Below are 17,297 nucleotides of genomic sequence, written 5' to 3'. Positions count from 1 at the left end.
TTTGTTTCTACATGTGCAAGTTCTCAGAGAACAGAGCTCAGAATCTCCCCAGTGTTGTGTCTGGCACTGAAACCTTCATGAACACTGGGCTTGGGAGAAGTTCCCTTGGCTGGGCACGTGAATTAGTTGATGGCGTCTTGGGAGTGTCATGGGTAGGTTATGCCCTGCAGACCCTGGGGGTTGGGACCATTGGGTGAACGTTGCTTCATTTCCTCGCAGGAGGCTGATGACCTTGAACAACTGTGCCTCGATGAAACTGGAGGTTCATTTTCAATGCAAGCAGGTGAGTCCTGGCAAGAGTGGTCTCTGTGACCTTGTGGCACCATGGGAAACCTAAGACATACACACATCACTTTCTAAAGTAGCTCCAGTGTCCCAGGAGCCTAGGATATCCAGGGAAGTGCCTTGCTCCAGCCTACGAGTGAGCTGTAGGAGGCTCTATGATGCCTCTGGGTTTTGGTGAGCCTGGTCTAGAAGCTGGAGTATGAGAACAAGTACCCTGGCCCTTGGCCTCACCCACACCACTCAACCTACCTCTGCCTCCTGGGTTTACTGATAACTTGACCTAGAGATAGCCGTCCCTTAAGGAAATCCATCTGCCTCCACTCCCTGCTCTGTGATGGCCAAAATTCCTTGGCTAGGAGGTAGAGACAGAAAGAAGTGATGGAAAAATCATGGCCTTTGTGATCTTAGAAGTCAGGGTCCTTAACTCCACCCACACCAAGTCCCCATCTCCAGAGTGGATCTGTACAAAGGCTTCCAGAGACCTTTCTGACTGCCAATCCAGGATTGTAGAAACCACGAAGACTGCCAGTCTGCACATAGCCTTGGAATGTGGACCTGATGACCCCATCCTGCCCTGGGGTCAGGCTTTATGGGTTTTCTCTGGGGCTTTTTCTTCCATGGGCCTGCAGCCTGGTATTTCAGCCCAATTGCCAGACCCCTTGCCCAAGAAGCAGAAAACCCCTGGGACCTGGTTCCCACTGACTTCTCAGTGACCTTGGGAAAGCCTCTTCCTCACTCTGGGCCTTCGTTTTGCCACCTTGCAAGTTAGAAAATGAGAAAATGTAAAATCTCCCAACTCTGGCATTCTGTGATTCTGATCTAAGACTAGCCCAGACTTGAGAGGTTGCTGAGGACAGGAGGTCAAGATGCCTGGATTCTAGCCTGGCTCTGTGAATGACTTCCTGGATGACATTGCATGACCTTGGGCAAGTGGCGTCTCATTTGTAGGCCGGGATTTCACTATCTGTAAATGAAGAGGGATTAGATCCACCAGATGACCTTTAACATCTATCTGGGCTCCATCCACGACTCCTGGCTTCCTTCTTCTGGGACTCCCTGAGCCAGCTCCCTGTCTAGGGCATGTCGTCAGCCAAAAAACAGGGCCTTTAGCCTCAGTCCCTCAGGCCTTTGGAGGTAGAGAGTGGAGCACAAGCAAGGGCTTGTGGGTGGATTTCTGTGACCCGACCCTGTGGTGCCCTTCCCAGAATGAAGACTCAGACGGGGAAGAGCAGTGTACCATCAGCGAGCCCTGGACCCTGCAGCGAGAAACCAAGCTCTGGTCTCGCTTGGGCTCTTCTGACCTGCTGGCCCCACCGAGCCCCGGACTGCCAGTGACCTCCAGCTGTGAGAGTGTCCTCACCGAGCTTAGTGCCACCTCCCTACCGGCCATAACCGTGAGCCTACCACCCGAGCCAGCGGACCTGTCCTTGGGAGGCCGTACCCCCAGCCCAAGTGACCGGCCCCTTCTCAGCCCCACTCAGGGCCCAGAGGGTCCCCAGGACAAAGCTAAGAAGCGCCGTTCCCGTAGCTTTCTCAAGCACCTCGAGTCTCTGAGGCGGAAGGAAAAGGGTGGCAGCCGGCAAGCTGAGCCGGAGCGTAGCCCAACCGCCTCAGAGAAGGCCACCAAAGGCTCCTCTTTCCGCAGCCGCCGTGGCTTCCTCTCAGCTGGATTCTACAGGGCCAAGAACCGGGCACACACCTCAGCCAGTGGCGGTGGTGCTGAGACTCAGAGGGGCTGGGAGGTGTGGCCTGTGGCCACGCTCCGGCATCCTCAGCGGGTACGCCGGGCTGACTACCTGGTGCATGTGCCTGGGGACCACAAACCAGGCACATTCCCTCGCTCCCTCTCTATTGAGAGCCTGTGTCCTGAGGATGGACACCGCCTGGCCGATTGGCAGCCAGGTAGGCGCTGGGGCTGTGAAGGGCGCCGGGGCTCCTGCGGCTCTACAGGTAGCCATGCCAGCACCTATGACAACATGCCTGAGCTGTACCCAGCTGAGCCTGTACTGGCTGGGGCTGAGGCCGAAGATGAGGAGGGTGGGGGCAGCTATGCCCACCTAGATGACATCCTCCAGCATGTGTGGGGGCTGCAGCAACGAGTAGAGCTTTGGTCTCAGGCCATGTACCCAGACCTGGAGTCTGGAGATAAGGATGAAGAAGAAGATGAAGAAGAAGATGAAGAAGCCACTTCATCAGTAGAAATAGCGACAGTTGACGTTGAAGGTCAGCCTGAAGCTCTGGGCCAGGTAGAGGCTCTGGTCCACAGAGAGTCCTCAGCCCCAGGCCAGGCTGACGTCCAGACAGTGGTCCTGGCTCAGGCCGAGGCTGAGCTCCAGGCACAAGCCGAAGCTGAGCCACAGGGCCCAGCCCAGGATAATGAGCAGGAGGCGAATTCAGGCCGGGAACCCACCTCTGCCTCCAGCCTGTCTGTGGAAGAAGGACACTCCATTTCTGACACTGTGGCCTCCTCCAGCGAACTGGACAGTAGCGGGAACTCCATGAATGAGGCTGAGGCTGCAGGGTCCCCGGCTGGACTCCAGGCACCAGCACCCCGTGAACGACGAGATTCAGGCGTTGGGGCCTCACTTACCAGACCCTGCAGGTGGGAGTTCAGGGTAGGGAAAGGGGCAGGGGACTTAGTTGTCTCTGTCTCTTTCCTTCCCAATCCCTTCCTTCCCCTCTCTCCCCTCCTCCACGTTCACCTCTACCTCCCCAGCCAGTTTCTTAGTTATGAGGCCCAGGGGCAGGTTCTTGGGAGCTGGCTGATGGTCTTTAGGCACCCAGAGGCAGCAGCAAAATAAAGAGTATAGGACTCGGCAATCCAGAATGTTCGGTTCCCAACCTGCCCCTGCTGTGGCCTTGAGCAAATCCTAGCTTGTCTTTGGGCCTTCTTTTCCCACGTGTAAATTGAGAGCATCGGAAGAGATGAGCTCTGATCCCCAGCTTTGCCATTCGAAGTTTGTTAGAGCAGCCTGTCCGCTGCAGTCCCGGGAGGGTAGGGGCTGGTACCACTTTCTGGCACTACATGGGCCTGCACTCTGGACTGTTTCTCTGACAGCATCTGGGCCACTGGGCAGCCCTGGAAGCTAAGACTAAGCTTGCTCCACTCGGGGACCTGGCGGCATTGCTGACCATGGTCCCATCGCCCTGCATTTTCTTTCTTTGGGGACAAAAAAGAGGCCAGAAGAGCACAGCCCATTCTAAAGCTGACCCAACCCTGCTCCACTGGCTTTCTCTACCCCTGCCCCCATCACTTACCAGGAAGCTCCGTTGGCACAGCTTCCAGAACTCCCACCGGCCCAGCCTCAACTCGGAGTCGCTGGAGATCAACCGGCAGTTTGCCAGCCAGATCCGCCTGCTGCACAAGGGCTCCCTGCTGCGACTCACGGCCTTCATGGAGAAGTACACTGTGCCCCACAAACAGAGCTGGGGCTGGTGAGTACTCCGGGGCCATGGTTCTGGCCCCCTCCCTGCCCCTACTGCAAGGCCCTGGGGGGGATCAGCCCCAAAAGGCAGGTGTAGCTGGGCTCTAGGCCATTGGAGTGGTAGGACCTGCCAGGAGGCTGGAGGGGTGTGGCCTGAGAGGTCAACATGACTCTGGGTGGCTTGCATGTATGTCTGTGTGGGGTGCACATAAGATGCATGAGAGTATGTGTGAGTTGTACCTCCTCTGTCACAACGCCCATGCTACCACCAGCGAGGTTGTCCCAAAATGCAACTTTGGTTGCCACTCCTGATCACCATCCTGTGGCTCAGCATTGCCAAAGTTGCCTTCCCATCACGATCCTCTCATGTTCTAGTCCTGCCCCATCTGGCGGGCTCTTTCACCTGCCACTCCGAAGCCACACCGCTGTACCGGCCAGCGGTCCATCCCTGCCTCATTGCCTTTGTCCATTCTTTTCTCTTGGCCTGAAATGCCTTTGCCCCATTTGTCCTCTGGGACAATGCCTACTTATTTCTCAAGAGCCTGCTGAATTTCTCTCTCAGAAGCCTTCCCTGACCCCCTAGGTACAGTTCCCTTCCCTCATGGATCTTCCCCTTAACCAGACTGAGAGTGCCCTGTGTTCCTCTGTGACTCCCCAGGGCTGGGCCCAGAGCAGAGGCTTGGCGAATGTTGGCTCTGGGGATGTGGTGTGGTTCTTACCCCACTTATCGCTGCCTGAGCCCACCCACCTTCAAGACTGCAGACAGTCTTCAAACTGTGTCCTGGCCTCCCTCATGCCCATTTCTGATGTCTTGTCACTCCTCCGAACAGGTCAGTGCCCAAGTTCATGAAAAGGAACAAGACTCCAGACTACCGGGGCCAGCACGTGTTTGGGGTGCCACCTCTCATTCACGTGCAGCGCACGGGCCAGCCGCTGCCCCAGAGCATTCAGCAAGCCATGCGTTACCTGCGTGGCCAGTGCCTGGACCAGGTGAGCCCCAGGGGCCTGCGGGGGATGGCAATGGGGACGGAGTCCAAGGCTAAGAAATGGGGGTGGGAAGCTGCTCTGATCAGCTCCTTGCCCCTTGCTTGGCCTACCAGAGACCTTTCTGAGCCTTAGGAAAGCCCAGCAAGGATGGAGCCAAAGCTCCCTGCTGCCCAGCTCTTTGGCAGCCTCTTTCTGGCCTGGGCACTATGTCCCCAACTGCCAAGAGCCTGCCTTAGCCTAGGTCCCTCTTTTCTTACTCATTTCCTCTAATGCCATGTTTCTCCTTGGCCCGAGGCCATTACAACCCTTTTCTATGGTTTTGCCATTTCTTTCTAATCCTGCCATGCAGGAGGTCTGCTGGGCTTGGAAGTGTCTGGGGTGGCCCACGCTTGTGACTCCCGGTTCAGACCTGGCCTCACAGTCTCCCCCTCCATGTCTCCTTCCCTGACCTGCATGGGCCAGGTGGGCATCTTCCGCAAGTCTGGGGTGAAGTCTAGGATCCAGAACCTGCGCCAGATGAACGAGTCCTCCCCCGACAACGTGTGCTACGACGGCCAGTCAGCCTACGATGTGGCTGACCTGCTGAAGCAGTATTTCCGAGACCTGCCCGAGCCTATCTTCACCAGCAAGCTCACCACCACTTTCCTGCAGATCTACCAGCGTGAGTCGCCTGTACCTATCCCCGCAAAGCTGCCCCATTCTCTGCCCCACCCCCCGGAGAGAACACACATTCTATTTCCCCAAACCCACTATATGGAAGGATAGACTGAGGCCCCGAGGAAAGGCAGGGACCTAAGGTCACACTGCACATTTGAACAGAGCCTGATCTAGCACCCAGAGGCCTCCCAGAGTCCACCTTTGCCCTTCTCCCTCACTGGGTTCCCTTGGGACCATGGTTTCTCCTCTGTTCCTGCAAGTGGCAGGCTTTAGGGTAATAAGGAAGCCCTTCCGCCATTCCTTCCCCACAGTCCTCCCCAAGGATCAGTGGTTGGCAGCGGCACAAGCCGCCACTTTGCTGCTCCCCGATGAGAACCGAGAGGTGCTGCAGACCCTGCTCTATTTCCTAAGTGACATTGCATCCGCTGAGGAGAACCAAATGACAGCTGGCAACCTGGCAGTGTGCCTGGCACCCTCCATCTTCCACCTCAACGTCTCCAAGAAGGACAGCCCCTCACCCAGGTGAAACAGGGTAACATGTGGCCAGGCCGGCAGGGAGGGTTTAGCCCCCAACCCCACTGGAATTCAGGCCCTTCATGTCGGGCACTGCAGTTGCCAGGCATCACCACAAGGGGTCAGCCTGACTCCTCGGGGGCCAAGGACTGGTTGGATGCTGTGAAGCAGGGCCTTCTAGAAGACAACAGGTTGTTTTGTGTTCAGGACCGGCAAGCTGGCTTCCTGGGAACGGGAAACCAGCCTGTGGGCCATATTGTCTCCTGCCCTGGTGCCATCCTCTCCTCTCGGCCCTTCCCTCCAGGATCAAGAGCAAACGCAGCCTGGTTGGCCGGCCAGGCCCTAGGGACCTGAGTGAGAACATGGCAGCCACGCAGGGCTTATCACATATGATCAGTGACTGTAAGAAACTTTTTCAGGTGAGCGACAGCAGGCCATGATGCATCCCTCTCAGACCCGGGGAACTGGCCAGGTCCAACCTTTGTATCCCAAGACTTGCCACATGCCCCTGAACCTCCTGCATCCAGCTCCTCCCTGCATGGTTCCTCACCTACCTCACCGCAGTAGCCGGGCTTCCCACCCCGTGAACGTGAACCCGACAGACTCTGTGGGCTCTGGGACTGAGCTCCTCTGCTGCTCGCCCCTCATGGCTCCAGCCCAGTGTGTGTGCTCTGCCAGGTGCCCCAGGACATGGTGCTGCAGCTGTGTGGCTCCTACAGTGCAGCTGAGCTGAGCCCTCCTGGCCCAGCCCTGGCGGAGCTGCGGCAGGCCCAGGCCGCTGGTGTGAGCCTGAGCCTGTACATGGAGGACAGCGTCCAGGAGCTGCTGCGCGATGCTGCTGAGCGCTTCAAGGGCTGGGTGAGCGTGCCAGGGCCCCAGCACACGGAGCTGGCTTGCAAGAAGGTGGGTAGTGCGCTTCCCATGGTCGCCGTGGGGCTGGGAGAGGGCTTGGTGCAGCTCAGGGGGCCAGGGATCCCAAAGGAAGGAGCTGCCCTGCCAGTGCCACTGTGCCTCGGCCTGACACTTGGAGAATGTCACCAGCAGAGCAAGAACCAAACGGGACCAGGGGCTCTCTCTCGGGTATTATCTTGCCAGAATTACCTCCCAAAAGCCCCACTCCAGACATGTCAGTACTTTTCAAGCCCTACCTCCCCTCTCTCCCTGCACCATGGTCGCACTGTGCTTCTGCCCCTGATGTCGTGCTACCTGGAGTGACCTGTCCCAAGCAGTACATTTCCCAAGCCACTGAGTCCTAACTTGATATGTCCCCTGCACCATTCAGCGCCTCCTGTCATGCTGTGGGCTGGAGGTGACTTCTTTCTGCCCCTCTCTTGACACCAGCCACGTTCCTTCTCGGATTCTGATTATGAGTAGGACTGCAGAGTTGAGGTTGGCCATGTATAAAGCGGTCACAGTGGACCCTCCCTTCCAGGGCTGGGGTGAGAAGCTGGCCCAGTGCCTTCCACATTGCTTGCGCGCTAGGTGGTGACTTGCTTGGGGATCATCACCATCCTCCCCACCATTCACTTCCGGAAATTCCAAGCACTGTGCCTGTTTCATGGTAGAAACTAGTAGGCCTCAGAGAATGTCTGTCATCTCTTCGGGCTCTTGAGCAGCTGGAGAAGCCGATATCCGGAAAGGAGAGAGAGGGCAGGGGACACAGGGATGGCCTGTCTGGGTATGACAAGGGTTAGCACAATAGCCCTGCAGCCTTTCCCCTTCAGGGACTGGAGTGAGGGCAAGCCAGGACTGGGGGTGAGTGGGAGTGTTCCAGCTCTGACAGCTGCCTCCTGTCCCTGCTCGCATGGCCTGTAGGCACCAGACGGGCACCCCCTGCGCGTGTGGAAGGCGTCCACAGAGGTGGCGGCCCCTCCTGCAGTGGTGCTGCACCGTGTGCTGCGGGAACGGGCCCTCTGGGACGAGGACCTGCTGCGGGCCCAGGTGCTGGAGGCCCTGATGCCGGGTGTGGAGCTGTACCACTATGTCACCGACAGCATGGCACCCCATCCCTGCCGCGACTTCGTGGTGCTTCGGTGAGGGACTCTAGCTGCCAGCCTGCGATGCTGAGGGGACAAGGGAGGTGGGGCGAGAACCAGCACCAGGAACCTGAATGTGTGTCCCTTCCCCACAGGATGTGGCGTTCTGACCTGCCCCGCGGGGGTTGCTTGCTTGTCTCCCAGTCCCTGGATCCTGAGCAGCCTGTCCCAGAGTCTGGGGTGCGGGCCCTGATGCTCACCTCCCAGTATCTCATGGAGCCCTGTGGCCTGGGCCGCTCCCGGCTCACCCACATCTGCCGCGCGGACCTAAGGTACCAGGTCCCCTAACCTTGGCGCCCTTCCTGCCTCTGCCCAATGCTGTTGAGCCCTGGGGGCTGGGCAAGGCCTTTCCTCCTTCCCCCTTGAAAGGACTACTGGTAAGAACCCATGTCTCATGCCTGCCTGCTTCCCCTTCCCCAGGGGCCGGTCTCCGGATTGGTACAACAAAGTCTTTGGACACCTGTGTGCCATGGAAGTGGCAAAGATCCGGGACTCCTTCCCCGCCCTGCAGGCAGCTGGTCCTGAGACAAAGTTGTGAACCTGGGCCTGATTCCAAAGGAGGAAGCGGGGATGAGAACCTCCACCCCCAAACCTGTGTTCTGCCCTGCTGGGAAAGAGGAGCCGGTTTACAAGCAAGAGTACCGCTGCTGCCCCCCGGGCCCCAGAGCCACCAGTCACACAGAGGCCTACGGGCTCTCCACCTGCAGGGACTGCAGTGCTCCCAGCCCCCCCGCCCTTTGGAGAGCCCAGGCCATCCTGCTTGGTCCTAAAGCCCCTTTGAGGTTGAACTGGAGGTTCTGGTCCTGCCTTTGGACCCAATGTTGTCCCCAGGCTGGCTTTTCCAGAGAAAGTGGATGGGAGTGGATGGGCACAGGGGCAGAGCAGAGGGCAGCCCCAATCACCAGGAAGTGTTTGATTTGTGTAAATACGATGCTGATTTTTATGAGGCTGATTTAAAGAGTGGGTACTGACGGGCCCTAATAGGCGACCTGACGATTTGGGATAGCTTGGGACATGAGAGCGGGAGAGGGGCCTTCCTTTCTCAAGTCTCAAGAGACCAATGAACCAGTTTCCCCTGGCACGGGCCCCACTCCACGGGGTCGGGTGCAGCCCTTGGCCAATGCAGAGCAGTGTCCGGAGAGCAGAAACAGATGGCGTTCCCTCTCTTGCTCTTTGTGCCAGTAGCAGGCGGACACAGCAACTCCTCCTTCAGGCAGAGACCTGGCCTCTGGCTCAGGTGGCCAACTAGCCAGATGGAAGGGCCCAGGGTCATCTCGGCCACTTGGGGAGTGATCCACACTGGATCTTTCCCACCTATCGGATGGCTTGGTTCATGTGGAAATTCAAGTGCCATCGAAACACTAGCTCATGATTGATTTTTTTTTTTTTTTTTTTGCTGAATAAAATGAAGTGGGATGGTTTCTAGCCAACGTTGTAATTCTTAATCCTATTTTACTTGTACCTATAAATACTGTACAGTCAGAATATGTATATAGATTGGTGTATATATAGATACATATATATATGCGTACACACATCTATATATACACAGATATGTTCTATCATGAGTGTACTATAATCTATGGTTGGGAGCGGGGTGGGGGGCAGGGCACTTAAGATGAAACGGGGGAGGTGGAGAGCTGGAGCCACGTGACTCCATCAGCAGAACAATAAAGCATTACTAGAGATGCGCTCCGGCTGTGTGGCTGTCTTTGCTAAGACGATGGGCTAGGGACTGGGCCTGGTGTTAGGGTCCGAGTTTGTCAGGGAGGTCACAGCAGGAATGGGGGCAAGGCCTCAGCTCTTCTCTTTGGGAGGTGATTTGGGGGTGGGAAGGCAGGATTCTAAGTAGCCAGGGCTGGGGTAGAAGCTGCAGACCCCATCTCCTTTCTTGGCCAGGGTACCCCATCTGAGTGACCCAGGAGCATGACCTCAGGAGCCTCAGTAGCCATAGGGAGAGATGTCCCTGGCTATGCTGTCTGTCCTTCCTCTGCTACACACAGCTGGAGCTGAAGGACAGAGTGGAGGCCCGGCCCAGGAGGCTTGGGGAAGCCAGGTTATGAGAGGTCTCAGTGCCTTGTGGCAGCTCCTGGCCTGGTTCCAGTGGCCAGCAAAGCCCAGGGGACTAGAAGGGTCCCCTTATTTTGACTTCCCTGGAGGGATAACTTGCTTCTCCTCTGTTACTATAGCCAGAAAGTTCCCAACCTCCAGGGGCAGCTCTCTAGTAGCCAGGATTTCAATCTCTCTCTCTCTCTCTCTCTCTCTCTCTCTCAGCTTCCTCATAGGACAAACAGGTTGGCCTGCCCCTCTCTGCACCCCCACCCAGCCTCAACAGTTCAGGGTGCCTGCCAAGTCCCATTTCACCGTCACCTCCTTCCATGCTCCTGGGTTTCACTGTCCCTCCATACCTTAGATCTCTCCTCACTGCTGCCGCCGGGGGGTGGGGGGGTGGGGGGGTGTTGGCTAGCCCTGGAGAGCATCAAGGTGAGTCCCTTGCCTTTGGGAAAGCAGCGGAGTGCCCCCGCCCCCTGTGTGTTCGGGAGGCTCATGAAAGAATTCCCCCAACCTTTCTGCCCTGGACTCCGCCGCTCGGAACCGGCTGCCCCGTGTGGTTCCCTTATGTCTGGCATTCTAGGAGAGGGGTGCCAAGCAGGGGAGCTGCTCTGGGCCTTTCGTGTCGTTCCCCCGACATAAAGCAGAGGATTCCACGCTTGCCGAGCTCTGCCTGGCTCTCCGACAGACATGGGAACAGGTGTCACGACGATGAGGCTGCCCAGGCCCTTCACTGCCACACACATCTTAGCCCTCAGTCATACCTCCACCTGCCTTGAGTTGGCCTCTTCCTTTCCCTGGTGCCAGAGAACCCTCACCCCTCAAATTCCCAACACCATTGCCTATACTTTCTCTGCTTGTGCTTTCACGAACCCAGTACCTCAAAAAAAACCAGGCTGTGGGTGAAGCCCATGTGGGAATTGGACAATCGATCTGCAAGCTTTGATGTGTTATTTTCTGGTCTCCAATGCCCTGCTACTGGAGTCGCTGAGGCTCAGTGTTAGACAGACCCGGGTTCAGATTGCCTATATCATTGCCTGGCTGTGGGACCTTTAGAGACACATTTAACCTTTCCGGTACTTTTGTCCTCACAGAACATAATAATCATTTATATCTTGCAAGGTTGTCATCAGTGTTAAATGAGCCGATGTGAACATGGCTACACAGTACCTAGCAGATAGCGGACGTGAGTCAGTGGGAGTTTCTTCTGCCCTTTCTCCCCCTGCAAGTCAGGCTCTGTGGGGAGGGTTTGGGCCTGGGTGGGTGGGTGGGTGAGTATATGCATATTCTTTTCTGCTTGACATCAAGACCCTACCTATCTTCTTGGTTCCCAGACCCCACAGCCTCAACTTCCACCATTATGGACACACCTACCTCCTCACCACATACAAAGCATCCCAATGACCTCTTTGCATCCCAGCTACCGATTGGCTGGCACCTCTTTTCCTCCTTGAGAATGTGGCCCCATGGCCACATCTTCCTTCTTGAGCCCACCTTCTTCTAGGCAAGGAAATCTCTTCCCACTTCTTTAACCGGAGCTCCAGGCCTTTGTTCCTTGCCCCTCCCACTTCTCTCCTCCCTCTGGGCCACCTCATCCTAAAGCATTCCTTGCTCTTTAGGGACCTTGCTGACATTCATTGTTTCACCTGGAGGCCCAAGTCAAACTCATCATCTTCCAACACAGTCTGTTTCCTGCTGCCTGCTCTGTCTCTGTTGGTGACACTGTTATCTTCCTGGATGCCCAGCTCAGATCCCCGAATCAGACATAACCCCTCCTTCCTTCTCACCTCCCCTCACAACCAGTGCATCCACCCACCCATCCATCCGTCCGTCCATCCGTCCATCCATCTATCCATCCAAACACTCATCCATTCTGCCATTCAACAAGTAGTTGTGGAATGTGTGCTACATGCCGGACTCTGTTGAGGTGCACAGAATACAGCAGAGACGAAGACCAAGGTTCCCACCTGCCTTTAGTGCACATTCTACTGGATGGGTGAGTGGAGGGAGGTAGATGGTAGACAAACACACAAGCTAACTTCAGCTATGACAAGGGCAATGAAGGCAATAAAGCAGAATGAGGTGGTGGTGGCTGGGCAGTTACTTCAATACGGTGGTCAGAGAGGGCCTCTGTGAGGACGCAAGAGGACATTTCAGCCCAGAACTGAGGGAGGAGAAGGAATCAGCTGCACAAAGATCCAAGGTGAAGAGTCCTGGGCAGAGGAAATAGTGAGCAAGTACAAGGACACAGGCATGGGGACAAAGTTGACGTTTTCCAGGATGAGCAGCTGGTCAACATGGCTGGGATGCAGGGAGCAAAGGGACAGTGTGAGGAGAGGGGGTCATAAGGGCCAGATCACGTGGATCTAAAGGGGAATTAACCAGGTCCCATCTAGTCTACCTACACAGCATCTCCTGGATCCAGCCCATGCCGGTTTACAGCACCCCAGCTCATATTCCATACCCTTCTACCTGGATATTAGAAAAAACCCCTCACCTCCCTTCTCTCTTCCCACCCATTTCTGCCTATATGCGGTACCAGGTGACTCTCTAAAGTCAAGTGTCATCCTATCTCTTTCTGGCTCAAACACTGTCAGTGCCTCCTCCTCCTCTACCCCAGTTCACCACCAAACTGTGGCATTCAGGACCCAACAATTCAGCCTCATCCTGTCCACCCAATTTCTCCTTTTCTTCTGCTCCCTTTTCCAGCCATGTCCCAGGCCTGCTCCTTTCACTGCCTCTTCCAGGAGTGCGTGTACCACTGCCTTCGACTCGGAGGACCCAGGTTCAAGTCTCAGCCCTGCCAGTTCTTAGCTGTAGGCAAGTTATTTAACCTTTTGGGTGTTGAGAGGAGCCCATGTACCCAACACAGAGCCCAGTGCAGTAATGGCACAAAGGGAGTGCATCATCACATCTTACTGCGCTTCACAGATAATGGATTTTCATCAGCACTGAGGCAAGACACTAGCAAAAACAGTACTACTGGCTGACAGCTCAGATGATGGTTGTAGTATATTTTAGCAAGCAAGTGCTATTTGTTTCCTTAGGTCTGAATTATCTAATAATATCTAAAGAGCTATAATTTTTTTTTTTACATAGAAATGTACATTTAATACAGTGGTATTTTCAATTAAGGATATACAGTGTTCTTTTTTAGATCTCATGCTATTACACATCTAATAGACTACAGTGCAGTGTAAACATAACTTTTATATGCACTGGGAAACCAAAAATTTCATGTGACTAACTTTAGTATGATATTGCTTTATTTCAGTGGTTTGGGACCACCTGCAATAGTCCGAGGGATACCTGTATTGTGTTGCCTCATTCACTCCAAGCCATTGCTCTATAAAGCGCCCCCTTACTAGGATTGTCCCCTATAGCCTCTCTAGCTATTCACACCCTTCCCAACTTAGCCAGCCTTTCCTAACCAACCCACCCTTGAGCTCTCGAAGCACTTTTCAAGTGGACTTTTCTCACATGAAGCTACCCTCAAATGTACAAGCCGGTTTCTCCTTGCCTAGGCTGTGACATCAAGGACTGGGACCCGATGACTCACTGCTGTGGCCCCATGTGCAGAGAGGCTCTTGTCTACAAGAGCCACTATTCAAGGGAGTGTGTGCTGAGTGCAATTAAATCTCTGTGTGTGAAAGCAGGGACAAGAGAGTATGTGAGGTGAGGATTGTGGGATGGGAGGGATCACTGGAGCTCAAAGGAACCTGGGGAAGGGTGGGTGAGGCTACTATCAAAATTTTCTGCTCCTACTGTATATCAGGATACCATTTCAACCTCCTAACTGCCTTGTGAGGCGCTAGCATCCCCTTTTTCTGGACGGAGATCTGACAGTCCAAAAGGCAACGGGACTTGCCCTGAGGTACGCAGCAAGTAAGCAGCTGAACTGGAACTGTGTTCTTTCCACAACAGCCCTGTGCAAAGGGAGAAGACAGTGCTACCTCGGGGGCCCTTTCTTCATCAACAATATTATAATGTACATTTTATGTCCGGCTGGTGTGTGCAGGAGGCAGCTGATGGACTTTCATGGACCCCACCTACTCCTACTCCACTACCTCTGGGCACAGTGGGGAGGGAGTTGGTAGTGGTAGGTGTGAGAGCTGTTGAAAAAGGAGGAAATGCGTTTGGGGAAAGCTGGCTAAAGACAGCGGAGACCAGGAGGGAGGAAAAAGGGGCAGGCCTGACCTCCTCTGCTTCCGGCCCACCCCCATGGCCTGCTGAGAGTGGCCTGCCCTGCCTTGCCTGCAGGATATTGGCTATGGTCACTAGGAGCCCTAGGTTGACCCTGGGCTGCCACAGCCTCCAAGATAGGCAGATGGTACCTCAAGCTGATGGAGCGGGACTGAGCAGAGACGAGGGCCACATCTGGACTTTCATGGAACCCACCTACTCCTGCTTCTGTGGACCCTTTCTTCATCAACAATATTATAATGTACATTTTATGCCCGGCTGGTGTGGCTCAGTGGATTGAGCATCATCCCATGGACTGAGAGATTCCAATTTGATCCCAGTCAGGGCACATGCCCAGGTGGCAGGCTCGATCCCCAGTAGGGTGTGTGCAAGGAGGCAGCTGATCGATGTTTCTCTCTCACATCGATGTTTCCATCTCTCTCTGTCTCTAAAAAATCAATAAAAACATATTTAAACTGTATTGGTATAAAGACAAATATCGTCCAGGCTGGAATAATCATTATATATTCATTGTTGTTATATTCATTTTTTTTCTTCTAATGTTAAAATAAGTTCAAACATTTTTGTAGACCCTGGGTGCTGGGCTCACTATGCCTAATTTAATATATTGGCCTTGGCAGAGGGCAGCATAGAGTCTCAAAGAAAGTGAAAACATTGCTGCTGGGGAAGGGGAGGAGGGAGACTGAGGCCCATGGAGCTGGACTCCTGTGTGTACAGTTCGGGGCCATCTAGCTGCTGTGATTGCACGCGCTTCCTGCCTGCCTTGTTGGAGTGTAGACATTGATCACTTCCCATCTCCACCTCGGATAGGCTCCTCAGTGCAGAGAAGCAAGCAGGTCCCAGTCAGGAGCTCGAACTGGCTCCTATGGCCTCGGACAAGCTCCTTGACGTTAGAGCAATTCATGGCCCAGAGCTCCTGGCAGGGAGGCAGAGACCCCGCGCTCCCAGCCTCCTGTCCTCGGAGGGTGGAGGGAAGAGCAGGGCCTGAGCTGGCGTGCTCCCAGCTGAATCAGTGGCTCCAGCTTGTCCACGGTGTGGGACATGTTGTCCAGGTCACAGAAGAGGGCCAGTATAAACAAGTACTGCTTGTGTAGCCAGAGGAAATGGCCATGTCCTGGCCTGTGACAGCTTCACGTGGAGGGGAAGCAAAGGACACGAGGGAGAGGGAGATGGGCGGGGGGAAGGGGGCAGGGTATTAAGAAGGGAGGCAGTACCCAAGTGAAAATCAACCCTTTCCAGTGCGTGGGACCCAGCTCGCCTGCCTGCCTTCTCACTAGATACTCACAAAACCCTGAAGGCTGGTATAATTTTGTAAAATATGTTTTTATTGATTTTCTAGAGAGTAAGGAAGGCAGAGAGAGAGAAAGAAATATTGATTGGCTGCCTCCCGCAGGCCCGCTATTGGGGATCAAGCCCCACAACTTGGGCATGTGCCCTGACTGGGAATCGAACCAGTGACCGTTGGTGCACGGGACGACATTCAACCACTGAGCCACACCAGCAGGGCAAGGCAGGTATAATTTTTATCCCCACTTTAGAAGTGCAGAAACTGAGGTGAAGGGAGGTACTTGGCCAACGTTATACTCAGCTAGTTAGTGCTGGAGCTAGATTTGAACAAATTGGACCTGTGTGACTCAGTGCTGGGTGGATGGGAAACCAGTCAGTGAGGTGGCGGCCGGGAAGTGAGGGGGTGAACAAAGCAAGTGCACTCTTTCTCCACATGTCTGGGGAACCAGTCTGTCTCTGCACCACCTCCAATAAAATACACGTGGGTTGCTTCCAGACGACCCTGAGGTGGGTTTCAGAATAACAGGCGCTAATGAATTTGGTGCTGACTATGCCAAGCAGTGCTTCCACACTGTACACACTTTCCTCCTCACACGCTCCGTGTGCACCTGTCATGCCAGGCACTGTGTTGAATACTTTATATGCATTAGATCATTCACTTTCCGCAACAATCCTAGGATTAATAGCTTCGTTTTGTGCATGAGAACAACTGAAACCCAGGGAGGTGAAGGAATCTACCCGAGATCACACAGCTAGCAAATGACAGAGCCTGGATTGGAAGCTTGGTCTGTCAGACTCTAAAGACCAAGGAAAGACTGGGGTTGGGCAGAGTGGTGGGCGTTAGGCCCAGTGGAATAAGCTTAGCAAGGTGAGGGGACCTGAAAATGGAGCCCAGTCAGAGAAGGGGCATCAAATGACAGAACCTCTTATTCACCCAGAAGGCCTTGAGAAGTAGTTTCCATGTCCATGAAGGAAAGAGGAAGTAGGTTTAAGGAGCAGCTAGAAAGATCGGGGTTGGATGTTAGGAAGCCCTTCTTCAGTCTGTGGATCACTAAAGCACCCACTTATTGGGAAGCATCATGCTTGGAGGCAGGGGACTGTCTAAAATGATTCCTATGAGGTCTGGAGATGGAACCAAAATTTGATGAGCATATACAAGGACTGAAATTGTCTGGCAATAGAAGGGCTAAGTTCCTCCTCTAGAGACCAGCTTGTAGGTCCTGCTGCTCAGAACTCAGGACAGGTTCCACAACCAAGAATTTGCCCAAAATGTCTAGTTCCAAGGTTGAGAAGCCCTGGTTTAACCCAAATGCTTCCAGCTGCAATTGGGGTTAACTGGCCAAGGATGATGGGGCCAAAGTCCATAAAGCAGAAATCAAGGATGAGAAGAAAGGGACTACAGGGAACTGACTGTGTACCCCACTTTAAAAGCTCTGAAGGAGGGGCCCTCACAGCAGTTCAGCTTAGGCTTCCGAGTCCAGATAGATGAGGCAGGCATGCAGTGGAGAATTCTTCAGCAGTACCTAGGAGGTGGCAAGCAAGTAGGCAGGACTGAATGTCCTCCAGGGCCTCAGTACTCTGCAGGAAAATCCAGGGAGACACAATGCCTAAGAGTCTCCTCACACAGCCACATGGCCCTTGACACTCAAATAAGCATTGCTCTGCCCTTCCGCTCCTCTGGGCCTCATGAATCCTGCGTGGGGTTGGCAGGATGATTATTCTCTCTGTGCTGGGTGCTAAAGAACCAGATGCCTGGGGTCTGGTCTCAGCTCTGTTGCTTCTGAGTTAGGTGAACTTGAGCAACACTTGTAAACCCAACTCCACTCAAACTAGCCCAGGTCCTTCAGCACTC

The 17,297-nt window shown here is 54.5% G+C and overlaps 1 protein-coding gene across 4 annotated transcripts in view; it reads left to right on the top strand.

The window, feature by feature from the left end:
* The window catches only part of STARD8 (StAR related lipid transfer domain containing 8), a 39,119-nt gene extending 29,693 nt beyond the window's left edge, over positions 1-9,426 (top strand). For 3 of the 4 annotated variants that reach the window (XM_036271200.1, XM_036271201.1, XM_036271202.1), the window contains exons 4-14: positions 220-283; positions 1,491-2,887; positions 3,547-3,720; positions 4,541-4,700; positions 5,160-5,358; positions 5,666-5,876; positions 6,172-6,286; positions 6,546-6,770; positions 7,683-7,900; positions 7,999-8,175; positions 8,324-9,426. In XM_036271200.1, the coding sequence (XP_036127093.1) occupies positions 227-283; positions 1,491-2,887; positions 3,547-3,720; positions 4,541-4,700; positions 5,160-5,358; positions 5,666-5,876; positions 6,172-6,286; positions 6,546-6,770; positions 7,683-7,900; positions 7,999-8,175; positions 8,324-8,441 (3,051 nt within the window). In that variant the 5' untranslated portion in view covers positions 220-226 and the 3' untranslated portion in view covers positions 8,442-9,426. The remainder of the gene's footprint in view (positions 1-219; positions 284-1,490; positions 2,888-3,546; positions 3,721-4,540; positions 4,701-5,159; positions 5,359-5,665; positions 5,877-6,171; positions 6,287-6,545; positions 6,771-7,682; positions 7,901-7,998; positions 8,176-8,323) is intronic. The other variant, XM_036271203.1, reaches the window with a different exon arrangement.
* Positions 9,427-17,297: the final 7,871 nt, after the last annotated feature.

Source organism: Molossus molossus, unplaced genomic scaffold, assembly GCF_014108415.1.
Source record: "Molossus molossus isolate mMolMol1 unplaced genomic scaffold, mMolMol1.p scaffold_m16_p_2, whole genome shotgun sequence".
Lineage (NCBI taxonomy): Eukaryota > Metazoa > Chordata > Mammalia > Chiroptera > Molossidae > Molossus > Molossus molossus.
This window is presented reverse-complemented; position numbering and strand designations above follow the sequence as displayed.